Raw genomic sequence first — 15218 nt, forward strand, 5'->3', positions numbered from 1 at the left:
CTTTGAGACTCAGGCAAAATGGGGAGGAAAGGGTCATCCATCAGGGGGTCTTTTGATCTGGGTTGGCTCCCATTTGGGCTGCAGGGCCACACACTTGGAGACCAACTCATTGGATTTCCAGTGTGTATCTCTGGAATGGCCATGTGGAGGAAAACTAACACTGATCAATATATATTCAAGACCGGTGGGGGTAGCAGCCACCTCGGGAACAGTCGAGGACCTAGCCCTCTTTCTTGACTCGCTTACTCTCCATTCGCCAATAATTGTAGGTGGCGATTTTAACTACCAGTATGAACCTCTCCCCGACCACCTGGCGGGTATAACTAGTGAAGAGGATGAATTATGGAACATCCCCACATTGACCGACATACCGGTTAAGGCCTGGACCCCACTCGCCACCCAAATAATATCTTTTACGCTCAGCCACTCGTTGAGGGCTTGCAACGGCCGAATAAAAGGGGATATTCCGCCAAAACATACCTTTAACAGATTTGGTCACGAGTCACGTATTGACTATATTTTGGTCTCGGTCAGGGACTGGGAGAAAGTGAAAGATTTCGGAGTAACTCCCAGATCTGACAGCGACCATAATCCGCTTTCACTAAGATTTGAGCTACAGGGGTTATATACAACCAAGGTAGATGAAAATCCCGCACATCAGGTCGACCTCGAATTAGCCAGCAACAGACGCAGAATCAAATGGGCTAAATTGCTGGAAAATCCGAGCAACATCGGTAGATTGTATGCGCTAGTTGTCCCCGCCCTAGAAAAGGCTGAGCGGTGTTTGCACCAATTAGCTAATGATCCAGAATCCCCTTCCCCAGGTAACTCTGAGATAACTAACCCTCCCTTCTGTAAGGCTGCACAACAGAGTGAGCTCGGGACCATTCATTCCGAGCTATGCACCGACCTGGCGGAGGTGCTGAACCCGGTGGCCAGGCCTAAGAAGCCCAAGCAGAAAAGAGCCACCTGGTTCAGCGCTCCCTGCAGGATAGCGAAAGCTGCACTACTGGAATCACTCAAAGCAAGACATACTCCAAGCGAAATCAAGGAAAAACGATTAGCTTACAAATCAGCCCTTCATGCAGCCAAAGTAGACTGTGACGAGGGAAATTGGACTAAAATGACAGCTGCCCTTGCATCTCGAGACGCCCGGACTTTCTGGCAAATCGTTAAGCATGGCTCAGCTGAACCACTCGCAGCAGTAGAGTCCAACATAGCACCCTTTGTCTGGGAGGAACACTTCAAAAACCTCTACAAAACACACAGTATTGACCTCTCGATGATCCCACCTGAAGATGCACTGCACTCATCCACTGAAAGTGTAGCCATTATGGATGGATTCAGTGTGGAGGATGTCGCCATGGTAATCAAGGCCCTGGCTGCTGGAAAGGCGCCGGGCCTTGATAGGTTGCCAGGTGACCTCTACAAACACGAACCCAAGATCTGGGCTCCTTATCTCAGGGTTTTATTCAACTCAATCCTGAATGGCATGCCAATCCCTTCGACATGGCCAGGGGCAGAGATAGTCCCTATGTTTAAGAAGGGTTCGCCTTTGCTACCGGCCAACTATAGGCCAATAAGCCTGATTGACGTGTCACAAAAACTTTTTGCTAAACTGCTGCTAAATCGCCTGCTTGAGTGGATTAGGGATTGTAACATCTTGAGTCCCTTCCAAGCAGGATTCAGGGAAAAGGTCTCAACTATAGACCAGGTCTTTCGGCTTGTCCTCATTTATTGGAAAACGGTGCAGTTGGAGGGTGGCAGCCTCTATACTGTATTCGTGGACCTGAGGGCGGCGTTCGACCTGGTCCCCCGGGCCAAGCTGTGGGAGGTGTTGGCTAATCTGGGGGTTCCTGAGGGTTTGTTGAAAATGATAGTTCGCCTTCACAGCGCCAACTTCGCACAGGTGAGATGAGGCAGGATGGGTGTACTGTCCGAGAGGTTCTCCGTTGGCAGGGGGGTAAGACAGGGTTGCGTGCTTGCACCGACCCTGTTTTGCCTCTATGTCAACGGGGTTATCTCCCATTTGGAGGGGATCCCCAACTCTGACGCTCTAAAGTTGGCAGCTGTGAGGGTGCCGGCAATTATGTTTGCCGACGACACCCTGCTGCTATCAAAGTCCGCAATGGGTATCCAGCGTATCCTGGATGGTTTTGCGGACTTTTGTGAGGGCCACGGTTTAGAAATTAACACTCTCAAAACTAAATTCATGGTCCTCAATCCCCCACCGAAATTCCACTTTAGCCCCAGAATCGCACAAAGCAGGCTCGAGAGGGTGAAAACCTTTGAATACTTGGGTATTATGCTAAACGACAAATTAACCTGGAACACGCACCTCGAGAAAGCTCTCCTGAAACTGACTCAACACTCGGGGGGCATCATGAGCCTCTTGGCGAATAATAAATCTTCGATTAGGCCTATTGGTCCCCCAATGCAGATTTACAAAACACAGGCTAGGGGGGCTGCTATGTATGGGTCCGAACTTTGGGGGCACGTAGGAACATCAGACCTCTTGAACGTGGAGAATAAATTCATTCGAAGGCTTGCAGGACTCCCTTCTAGCACGCCCCTAGTACCTCTTAGGTTGGATCTGGGTCTGCGTCCGCTAGACGATGAATTGGCTTTTCGTCCGTTGGCTTATTGGCGCAGACTGTGGGCAACCCCGGAATTGGCTAGCTATAGACAGGGACTACAGGAGGTGCTCGCTATGCCGAATGCTGGAAGAATCCACTGGCTTAAATTTATTTATTAAACTGGAACTGGAGGGTCTGGGACTTTCTAAAATGTGGTCTGACCCCTTGGCAACTTGCCAACTTATTCCCAAAAAGGTACTAGCCAAGGCATATCACGACAGTAAATCACTGTCGCTTCTTAACGAACTAAAACCTGGGTCATTGACAGATTCCTTCATGTCCTTCAAGGCCACCTATAACTTCGAACTAACTCTAGATAAAGTCCACCCTCCCCTGCTCAGGAAATTATACTTGCAGTGGAGACATGGGTCCCTCCCCATTCGATCACTCACAAGCAAATGGAGCAAGGATGCAACTAGTATTTGCCCAGCATGCAGATCCTCTGACGAATCTGAACTCCATATTCTCTTTTTTTGTCCCGCTTATCGAGAGATTCGTATTCAATGGATAGTCCCACTTTGCAGAAACCTGGGATTTGTGAAGTGTTTGGCTGCTTTTAGAGTTTTGAAAACCAATCTGACTGATTATATTGTGTTTGCAGTGGCCAAATACTTGGGTGCCATCTGGAGTATCAGAAGGAAATGCCTTAGGGATGGTAATTGATTCTATTGTTTTTAAGAGACTGCAGTGTAAATTGGGTCTGTGCTATTGTTCGATTCTTATATTTTATACTGTATAACCTTTTTTTTACAAAACTACAGTTTTAAAATGTATGTCTTATATGTCTTTTATGGTAAATTTCTACCGAAATAAAGATTTTTTGAAGCTTGAAGCTTGAATATTATGCTAAATTTGTAACTAATTTTTCCAACAAAATTGCTTCTTTGAGAAGTTCACTCAAGAAGTGGAGTTGCTAGGATACGTGATGTTATGCAGTTTCCAGAATGGCCGACAGGGGCACGCAAACATTATGCATGGTGACTCCAATAATGACATGCGGGTTCTTGGATCACCAGATGCGTTGCCTTGCGTTGATGGGAGACGCCCTCACCCGAACACAAACATGGCTGGCGTTCTCTGCTCACAGGGTGCGTTGCCTGGAAACTCCTCGCGTTGCGTTGCTGACGTTCTCAGCTCACCAGGTGCGTTGCCTGGAAACTCCATGTGTTGCGTTGCTGGGAGACTGCCTCGCCGAACATAAACACAGCTGGCTTAATCAACTGTAAACTTCAATCTCTTCTGAATGACGTCACAATTTCACCGTAATTTTCCTCGATTTTCTCCAAACTTCCAGCAGCTGGATAAGGCGAGGAAACAAAGTCACCTGCTCTTGGAATTCGTCTCCGCTGTCCGCACTCACCTCAAAAATGCCTCTAATATCTCCAAATCGGCCAATTTTCGTTTTTCAGTATGAAGAGAGGAACAGCCTAGGTCCACAGAAGATCGTCGCCAAAATGTGGTACATCAATGAAGCTGAGACGCAGATAAGCTTGAGTCCTTTAATCAAGATAGAGACTCGATGAGAGCGGACTCTTCCAAGCTGGTCAAGGCACTAACTGACTTGGAAGAGAACCCTCAACTGAAATAAAGACATGGAACACAGAACATGATGCATTCTTAAAAGACTGGACTGCTAACCGTGTACTACAGTTGTTAAACACTGGGGGGGGGGATATTTAATAGTAACAGATACCCAATTATCAAAGGATCCACAAAAAACAAACATGTATTATTAAATACACATATATGGAAATGGAATTAATCAAGGATATTTCTATGACAAATGGCTGACCCCTGAAGTGCCATCTTGACTCCCTTTAGAAATATTTAATAATACAAAATGAGGGTGCGGCCATTTCAGGTCCTCTATTCGCCATGTTTGTTGCTACATTATTATCTGGCTAGCACACAGCTCTAAATAGGGAGCATGGTCGAAGAAATGTTATTGCAAGTAATGTAGTTTAACAAATGAACAGTATTACAGTTGCTTTTAGGAGCAAAAGGTGAAAGTTCTTAGAGAACAAGAACTAACATCAGGGATTGCAAAATGGTCAAACGGATGTCGTAAAAAAAACAATGAAAGAAAAACACGGGAGGAAAAAGTATATCAGGAGAAAAAAGTCTGAAGTACAAAAAAACAGAACCAAAACAATAAGGACAAGGTTTAATCTCCTTCACTTCATCGCTTGCAAATAATGGGGAAGAAAAGAAAACTGAATAACAGCAGATAATGCAACACTGCCATCTAGAGACAAAAATAATAATAATAATAATGGGTGGGACCGTTCATCAGTTAATGACAAAAAACAATAGGCAATGGAATCCGAAAACATTTACTCACATATTAATCCCAAGAGACGGAGTAATTAAAGGACGCGAATCTATCTCGTGGAAACGGTGGATTAGTGCACGTGGTTGTAATTGGCTCGCTACAGTCCAGATCACTTCAGGTTTCCGAGTCCCAGCTTAAAGGAAATCAGCATATATCTTTGATCATGACAGCACTTTCCACGTGATACTGTAGAGCCAAATGATCCTGTAGTTGGCAATTCATCTAAACTAAACTAAAATGCTTCCAATAGTTTCTCCCACAGGTTGCCTCTGCGAGCCACAGAACGCATTTCACACAAAAAACATAATTAACATCAAATTAGAGTGAACTGCGCTCGAATGCGAGAGAGCCAATGCCTGCATCAAACTTGAAACTCAACTCTTCCCAAAATATTTCGAGGTTAGAGCAAAGTAACAACCTGGCTATCGGGAAGATTTAACAAATGCTAGGTATTATAAGTTTTCAAACATCACTATTGTAGCTCATAATCTATCAACTGGTTGCCCCGCCATTTTGAAAATGATGTGGTAAAATATTAACGTGTTAAACTTTACTTCTGGCTGAATTTCAACCTTGCTGTAACAATTAATCATACAAGGTAAATGTTTGCAGAAAAGTTTGAAAATGGTAAAACACTTACTGCAACATTGTCCCCTGAATTGCTGTGTATTTAACATTTTTCTGACTGTTAGTGCTGTTTCAAGTAAACAGCAGCCCAGTTGAGTAAATCTGCTGGATGCCGCATGGGAAGGTCAGGTGGGCCGCATGTGGCCCCTGGTCCGTACTTTGAGTATCACTGTGTTATAGTGTGAAAGCCATGTGACAAGGTGCATCACATTGTTGAGAAAACTATGCCTTGGGTCTCATCTGTCTGATGGTTTGGTATCCCTGTTCGTTAGCCTTTCCTATAAAGAAGTTGTTGAAGGTGGTTGTGGGGTTACGTTCTCTGTTTGCTCCCTATATGAAGCTCTTATTTACGATAAAGGGACTATAGATGTACAGTGTCACTGTTGTCAACTACCAGGAAGAGGCAGAGGAAAGAGAACGATTGGCTCCTGCAGTAAGAGAGGGGAGGAGTTCTTCTGGAGGAGATGGAGTTAGGGGTTAGTCAGGGTTCTATGATTAAGAGTGCAGTGAGACTGTGGGTTTTGGTGGGGTCAGCAATATCAGTACTATCACGTTCTGTGGAATGAGTGTTGAGTTTTTAGTGTAATACTGTCTCTGCTGGAACCAGATGAACGGTGGTTAAGAGATGCGAATGAGATTGGATTAGAAGAAAATGTGTAGTTGAGAGACTTTCTGGTCACACCTGAGGATGATGATTTTTAGTGAGTGACTGGAGACGAGTACACATTGCTGGTTCCTCAGGTGGTTGAAGCTGGGGTTCTAGCTATTCATATATTCTTCGAACATAGTAGACCTGTAAGAAAATGCTATGATGATTTTAAATGTTTTTAAAATTAGAACATTGTTGACTGCTTAATGCTGTATTTGGGTTTTAACTCAAACAAGCATTAAAGTTATTTAGATGTTTTAACAGTGGTACCTATGCACTTTTTTTATTGACTGTGTGAACTACTACAAGTATGACAAACTTACTTATATTTTCCCTGCCTTTGTTAGCTACATTGAGTTGTGAGCAGACCAATAATCATGGAGTTCAGAGTGTGGGATGGCTTTCTTTGTATTCTCGAGGGTATTGTTGAATAATTTTCCAAGGCTCCTTTTTTTCTTTACAAATTCTATGTATTGACAATGATATTAACTATTTTCTACTTTGTCCTGTCGAGGCAAAGTGTTAAACAAATAAACTGGTGGAACAAGGCTTTGTCAATTTCTAAAATAATGTAAACTGATGACAGGGCTGAAGCAGCTAGCCCCATTCTGAAAACAGCTGTGAAGTCTGGGGTCTAGTGCAGCGTTGAAATAAAAATTGACTTAATTTTTGAAAGGCACAAACATTATATTGGTAAATTCATGTGCACGAGCTCCAGAAAAGGAAACAGTAGGTCTGCCACATAACCTGCATAACAAATTGATTTTTTAATGGAAAAATTGAAATATGGCGCGCACCCGGTCACTCTTGTTAAGAGATTTTGTGACAGTAACAACCGTACAAATCTACAGTGTAACACATATCTGACCACTGCAAATTACAGCCAGCTCTGCCCTTTGCCCTGAGCTCTAGTTTAAATATGACCCCACTTGCGGGTATTGAACCGTGGTGCCTTGGGGCGGGCTGGGCCAAGGAACTCAAAAAAGGTTTTTAAACGTATTTGGGAAAGATTTAGCAAGCATTTCAATGATAATAGGCCTGGCTTTAAATGAATGGTATATGGTAATGTGAGGCATTACAAGTAAATAGTATGGACATAAATCTATATTAAAGTGGAGGCAAACAAATGTAGAATAATATTGGTATAGGTTAAAGGGTCAGATGACAGTTTCACTGACAAGCAAGACCTAAAAATCCATGTAGGTTAATGACTGCTATCCTCCCATCTGTGCTGCTGCTAGAGAAAAATAACACAAGCTATCTTGTTATCTAAGACACTTTGATAACATTCCAATTTTGTGTGTGTGCTTCTGAAAGTTCAAACTTAGGCAGTTGGAAAAATAAAATGATAACAGCTGTGTGGAGGGCAAGCACTGTTTTGTGGAAGCACACAACTTCTTCCCAATCAAAACATGGACTCCTGGCTGCGAACACGTGGGCTGAGCCATAGTCCCTCAGTAGTGATGCTCTCATAATTCTCTGACGGCAGCTGTGCTATCAAGCCTGACCATAAAAAGTGAAAAGTTTCTCGTAGTGCATCTTTTACCTTCAACATCTTTTGGATAGGAACCACTGGTGAGAATGTTTCATAAAGCGGAGTTTTTTTTTAATTTCTCTTAAAATGAAACATGAAATGAAATGTACGAAAAAAAGGATTAAGAAATTTCAGATTTAATTTAAAAACAAATGCATCCCAACATTATAATAAACAGATGCAAGCCAATGTTCGCCTGAAAATAAATAATTATATTAAAGAGATCACATAAAATAAAAAATGCCCACATAAAACAGACTTTTACATTCTTTTCATACTGCACAAAAAACTAGGAAATGCATTGGTTACTTATCTTTACAGCTCCTAGTTCTGAATGATTGCTATAACAATGCTAGAGTTCCCTGCAATGCAGCATAACTTCAAGTACAACAGGCATAAAATATTAACTCTTAAAATATTTTTCCTAGCAAAAGGGTTAACAAAATGGGGCTCATAGTCTTTATTTTTAAAGTGGTGCAACAAGGTTTTGTCAATTTCTAAAATAATGTAAACTGATGACAGGGCTGAAGCAGCTAGCCCCATTCTGAAAACAGTTCTGAAGTCTGGGGTCTAGTGCAGCTTTGAAATAAAAATGGACTTAATTTTTGAAAGGCACAAACATTATATTGGTAAATTCATGTGCACGAGCTCCAGTAAAGGAAACAGTGGGTCTGCCACATAACCCGAAGAACAAATTGATGTTTTAATGGAAAAATGGAAAAATGGAAATATGGCCCGCACCCGGTCACTCTTGTTAAGAGATTTTGTGACAGTAACAACCTTACAAATCTACAGTGTAACACATATCTGACCACTGCAAATTGCAGCCAGCTCTGCCCTTTGCCCTGAGCCCTAGTTTACACGTGACCCCACTTGCGGGTTTTGAACCGTGGTGCCTTGGGGCGGGCTGGCCAGTCTTCGTTAAGGGGCGGAGATCAATAGTAAGCATCTGGTCATCGCTGGCGGAGCCTTGACAGCCTGGCGTGGGAGGTCACAAAATGTCCAAACCCATCAGCTGTGCTCAGAGCGACAGCGTGCCCTGGCACGGCTGCGATTAATAAATGACACGAGAGGTTTATTTGGAGCTGGGAAACGTCATCTGTTCAAGGGAATGATTGTCTTCTTAAAGGTACCCTGTTACTTCCGCCCGTTGCTTTCCTCTTGCCATTACAGAGACCTGGGTTTACATCGAGTGGACCAATGTAAACATAATATACATTCACGTGGCCAGGAGAGAGGATTCCACCCACCACTAATGAAAAGACAGCACGGTCAGCATTCCACTGACTGAACCGTGAGGTATTGCGCACGTCACATCCTTCACACCATTTCTCCCGCCAAAATTCCACAGAACTCGGTAACCGCCACATTTCACATTTACGCAGATGGGCCTGAGACATGATTGTCAGTTCGTTCTTTCACAAGCGAACAGTACTCCTCCGTCAGCCTTCTCCTCTCGTCCATCTTCTCCTGTACCGCTTGCATGAGATGCGAGGCGAAGGGAAACTGAAAAGAAACACAGAGAGACCTCTGAACTTTATGATTCCAACAACAGTGTGATGTTTCCTCTTTTCCCTTGTAATCCTTTCCTTCCCCTTTAAGTTATGCCATTCTTCTCTACATTCTAAGTTCTGAGAATGTACCTACTAGCATGATTCTCTTTTAGTCAGTTAACTGTGGCTGTTTATGGATGAGGTTTTATTAAACCCACTCTGCTCAACTGAAACGTCTTTTCCTTCATTATTTGATATACACTTGAACAACATTATACTGGCGACGATCGGAAACGAAAACAACCTCAACATGACAACACATCGGAGTTCCTGACCTACCCCTCCTCCAGCGGCTGTTTTCAAGAGCGCAAGTGAAGCGAAGACTTCCCAGCGGCAGCGCCATAAGTGGCATATTGGTGAGGAGAGCGGGAGGTTTAGTGAACAAAATATGGGACTTGGAGATTATTTGATTAAGATATTGCGCGATTAAAAGGGAAACGTTAACTGCTCGCGCTCTGCTCTCGTGCCTTGCTCTGACGTCACTCTGCGTTTCAAGCGCATGCGTACCGGATGCACTGACGCCACTCTGCGTTTCAGAAGGACCACGCTGCGGTTCATTAGAACGCGCTGACGGAGAGCTGAACGCGCTGAATGCGCTAAAATAGAACGTTACATTTAGAACGCACGGACAGAGAGCTGAATGCACTGAACGCGCTGAGATAGAACACGATAATCACACTGACGGCACAAAGAGTTAAAGGAATGCAATGTTAAATACAATTGACATGGTTCCTCAATAAAAAAAAAATAAAAAAAACGTTCCAACAGAATGTACTTTGTTAATGAATAATACTGCATTCCTAAGGGATAATTCTACATTCAGGAAGGTTATTCTTTGTTATAACACGTTCTAATTATTTAAACAAACATTGAATTTCAGTACAAAAGAAGATATAGTTCTGACTAAGGAAATTAAATAAAAAAAAAAAGAATAATAATAAACTCATTCTTAAGAAAAATGCAAAATGTAACACAACCAGCATTTTTTCTTACAAGTCCAGGGGAGCCTAACGTAAAATGGAAAAAATGGAAGAAAATATTCGCAAATTATGCTAAAGTTTGCGGAACCAACTTGAGTGCTGAAAGAAAACATTCGCTTCTTCTTCATTGTCTAGGAGGCGAAGGACAAGATGTTCTTGAACATTTGCCAGACTTATCAGCTGCAGAACAAAGAAATCTAAATGAATATGAAATTGCCATTGTACAATTGGATAGACATTATCTACCTAGACTTAGCACCATCATGGAGAGGTACCATTTTGGTCTACGTGAACAGAAAAGGGATGAAACTGTAGAAGAGTACGTATCTTCTTTGAGGAAACTTGCTTCCTCTTGCAACTTTGGTCAGACGCTTGATGAACGTATACGTGACCAGTTCGTCTTGAGATGCGCACATGATGATATAAGAAAAGAACTGTGGCTAAAAGATGAGCCTCCTTTAGAAGAAGTTTTGACCATTGCTAAACAAGTAGAGCATATGACAAGATGTGTCGGAGAACTAAAGAAAGAAAAAGAAAAGCCATCCACCTCTGACTATAAAGATGAAATAAAAATTGATGAAACTGTCTGTCAAGTAAAAAAAGTGGAGAATGTCACAAATGATGAGAGGAATGTTAGATCTACTAATCCTTCTTTTTCTTCCTCTAATAACAGATTTACTTGTTATAGATGTGGTCAAATTAATCATTTAGCTAACTCTCCAATGTGCCCTGCATTGAAAATAACATGTAATGTATGTAATAAGAAAGGTCATTTTGCAAGGTTGTGCAGGAGCAAAACGTATAATAGTGACTACTCAAGAAGGCGGTGGCCTCAACCTCAAATAAGGTCTATTTGTTTTGAAGTTAAGGATGACAAATCTGATCATCCCTCTCATTTAGTTAGAGTGGAAGGCTCAATGATAAATCTAAAATTCGATTCCTGCTCAAAAATAACTATAATTGATGAAAGATTGTATAATGAACTATTTAAAGACAAAGTTAAACTGTTTAAATGTGATATTTTACCGTTGGGGTATAGCGAGAAACCCATTGGAATGGTGGGATATTTCATGGCTGAGATAGAACTTGGTTCAAGAATCACTGTAGGTAAAGTCTATGTGTCAAAGAAAGGGGATGCACTTTTAGGTTGGTTAGAACAACGCTATCTAGGAGTGACACTTGATCCAAATGCCATTCCCCAAGTCAGAATTCAAGAGGTATCTAACCCAGTACATGATAACAAGAGTGATGAAGGGTTATCTTTATCTTTGGCTAAACAATTTCCAAGTGTCTTTAAAGAAGAATTGGGGTGTCTACGTGGCTACAAACACCATATTAGATTAAGAGCAAATGCTTCTCCTGTAGTGGCTAAAGTAAGGAGGATTCCTCTGATTGAACAAGCAAAAGTACAAGAGGAATTAGACAAACTGGTGAAGAATAATATTATTGAACCTGTGGAGGCAACTGAGTGGCTTGCTCCCGTGGTCATTGCAAAGAAACCTACTGGCGAAATTCGTCTTTGCATTGATCTAAGAGCTCTTAATAGGGAAGTTGTTGTTGATAGGTTTCCCCTTCCCAACATAGATGAAATAGTTAGCACTTTAGAAGGTGCAAAATATTTCACCACTCTCGATTTAGCTTCCGCTTACCACCAAGTTGAGCTAGATACTTGTTCACAAGACCTTACTGCCTTTATTACACCAATGGGCACATTTAAATTTAAGAGAATGCCCTTTGGCCTCGTCTCGGCTGCCTCAGTTTTCCAACGAATCATGGCCAAGATTTTAAGAGGTCTGTCAGGTGTCAAGTGTTATCAAGATGATTTGTTAATCTATGGGAGTAGTGTTATTGAACATGATAGTCGTGTGTCTGATGTTTTGAAACGGTTAGATGGTGCTGGAATGACTTTGAAGAGATCCAAATGCAAATTTAGGGTCCAGGAAGTTAACTATCTAGGTCATTGTATTACTGGAGTTGGTGTCTTTCCAAAGAAAGAACTTGTTGAGTCTATAAGCAAAGTTAAAGAACCGACTGGTAAGGAGGAACTTCTCTCATTCTTAGGTATGGTAGAATTTTATGGGAAGTTCATTCCCAATTTTGCAGACAAAACACACAATTTGAGAAAATTAACTGCAAAGAATGTTTTGTATAATTGGTCTCCTGAATGTAAGAGTGAATTTGAGTGTATTAAGAAAGAGTTGAGCAAAGCCCCCTCTCTTCATGCGTTTGTCCCGGGCCTTCCCACTGTGTTGTTCACCGATGCTAGTGATAAAGGTCTAGGTGCCGTGTTGGTCCAGAAGAGAGATGGTAAAGATTACCTCATTTGTTGTTCTTCCAGGTGCCTTAAAGGGTCTGAGTCTAATTACTCAGTAATAGAGAAGGAATCTCTTGCAATTTTCTGGGCTTTGAGAAAGTTTAGGAATCTTGTTTGGGGAACGAAAGTATGTGTGCTATCTGATCATAAGCCTTTGAAAGAAGTGTTTTCAAAGAAGGGTCTTGATGCCATTTCTTCAAGAATCAGGAAGTGGATTGTTTCTTTGCAGGAATTCGAGTTTGAAGTAGAGTACATTCCTGGGATTGCTAACAGGTCAGCTGATTGTTTATCTAGACTGGTTGATAGTGAGAATGGTGATCTTGATGATTTTTGTGAACTTGATGAGGGTACCAATGTGTGTGAAATAACTGATGGTGCAATTACTGAAATTGAATGGAGGACGGAGTTAGGAAAAGATGATGAGATTTCTCAAGTTATGATGTCTTTAATGAATAAATCTCGTTTGTCCAAACCTTGGACGTTAGTTTCGGATGAACTCTCTGTATATGATGGTCTGTTGACTCGAGGTACCAAACTTGTTCCTCCCTCTTCTCTTAGAAATAAGTTGTTAGCCCATGCTCATTGTGGTCATTTGGGTATAGTAAAAACCAAAGAGTTTCTACGCATGCAATTCTGGTGGCCAGGTATGGATCTTGAAATCGAAAGAATGGTTAGGGAGTGTCCTGAGTGTTGTTCAAGCGATAAGATCCTAAAGACCAAACAAATGCCTTTAGTTAAGAGGACTTTACCTGATCATCCTTGGGATGAAGTTGCTATTGACATTGTAGGTCCTTTATCTGGTATTACCGATACTCCCTACCTCATCATTTTAATTGATCTTTATTCAAGATGGATTGAGGTTTCTGCTGTCAGGGAAATTACCACCGATTCCATCATCAAGTTCTTGGAACCTCTGTTTTACAAAGAAGGTTTTCCAAATAGTCTTCTGTCTGACAATGGGCCCCAGTTTTGTTCCTCGGTCTTTGTTGATTTTCTTAAAAAATGTGGTGTTTCCCATAAGAAATGTTCCCTATATCACCCTGAGACTAATGGTGCAGTAGAGAGGGTCAATAAGACCCTGAAGGAGTCTATTCAACTTGCTCGTGCCTCTGGTCTGAATTGGAAGTCCACTCTCCAAGACAGGATAAATACTTATCGCTTCGTTCCCCATTCTTCTACTGGGAGGTCTCCTTTTGAACTATTTAAAGGTAGAATTCCCAATACTTTATTGTGTCCTGGGTGGATGTGTCTAAACAAAGGTCTAGTGGATAATGACATAGGTGAGTGGAGAACAAGAGAACTGTCCAAACAGGATGCACGTAAAATATATTTTGACAAGAAGAAAGGTGTGGGTTCTCTGGAGATCAAAATCGGTGATCTTGTGAAAATAAAGACACCAGTTGGGCGCAAACCATGGTCCAAGTATACTAATGTTAGAGCTGTCATAAAGGTATTCAAGAATGCTGTAAAGACTGAAGATGGGAGAATCTGGAACAAGAGTCGTGTTGTGCTGGTTAATCCTAATTCAATTGTTGATTCGTCTTGTAGTGATACCAATTTGTGCAGTAACTTCTTTTCTCCTTCCAATTCCATATCCGACAGGCTACCCTCTCCTCCTGCAAGAAGTCAGAGAGTTCGTAGTGCTCCGTATCACTTGAAAGACTATGTTTAACCTACATTAGTTTTTGCTTGCATTGATTAATTTATTGTTCTTCTTCTTTTTGCAAAGAAGGGAGATGTGTGATGTTTCCTCTTTTCCCTTGTAATCCTTTCCTTCCCCTTTAAGTTATGCCATTCTTCTCTACATTCTAAGTTCTGAGAATGTACCTACTAGCATGATTCTCTTTTAGTCAGTTAACTGTGGCTGTTTATGGATGAGGTTTTATTAAACCCACTCTGCTCAACTGAAACGTCTTTTCCTTCATTATTTGATATACACTTGAACAACATTATAAACAGCATTTACAACAACAGGATTGCTAAGGCCATTCGATTTCTTGTCCCTCCCGGTAACTTGTACCCTGGCTTGCCTGAGCGCCTGCTTACTGAGCGTGGCTCTGTGTTTCCATCATAAAAATGATAAAAGGGCACAAGTAAAATGAAAAAGATAAACGTCCTATTGAACAAGTCATGGTTTGGCGAGCATGTTAATGATGTAATCTGCAATACTAGCAGAGCTGTCATTTATCTGCAATCGGATGATCAATACGAGGTTCCAGTCATCTCTGGGGCACCGGCGAGTGAAACCATTCTGCTGACTGCTCTCCAGAGAGAGGCGGCCGGCGAGAATTATCAATACGGCTCCCGGAGCTGCGGCCTCGTATGTGCGGAGCAGTACACGGAGCCCTGGGTGAATGAATGCTAAAAGAAACAGCCATTGATCAGAGGCTGCAGACAGGTTTGTCTCGAGCAGGACAGTGTAATGGCCTTTTAACAAACAGCTGACTCCGCACATTTCTGAAGTCTGGACTTTTTGATAGCATTGTGTACATATTTTGTCGCCATTTAGAGCTGTAAGGAATGATGGATTTATGTCCCTCAGCTGCCATTTCAGTAAAAAATGCATACAAAACTCAGCATAATAAGACTCACC

The 15218-nt window shown here is 41.9% G+C and overlaps 1 protein-coding gene across 1 annotated transcript in view; it reads right to left on the reverse strand.

The window, feature by feature from the left end:
- Positions 1-7899: 7899 nt before the first annotated feature.
- CNTLN (centlein) overlaps positions 7900-15218 on the reverse strand; it is a 1434305-nt gene continuing 1426986 nt past the window's right edge. Inside the window, exon 27 of the mRNA XM_078675976.1 lies at positions 7900-9284. Coding sequence (XP_078532102.1) covers positions 9156-9284 — 129 coding nt within the window. The 3' untranslated portion in view covers positions 7900-9155. The remainder of the gene's footprint in view (positions 9285-15218) is intronic.

The sequence above is a fragment of the Lissotriton helveticus genome, chromosome 2_1 (genome assembly GCF_964261635.1).
Source record: "Lissotriton helveticus chromosome 2_1, aLisHel1.1, whole genome shotgun sequence".
Classification (NCBI taxonomy): Eukaryota; Metazoa; Chordata; class Amphibia; order Caudata; family Salamandridae; genus Lissotriton; species Lissotriton helveticus.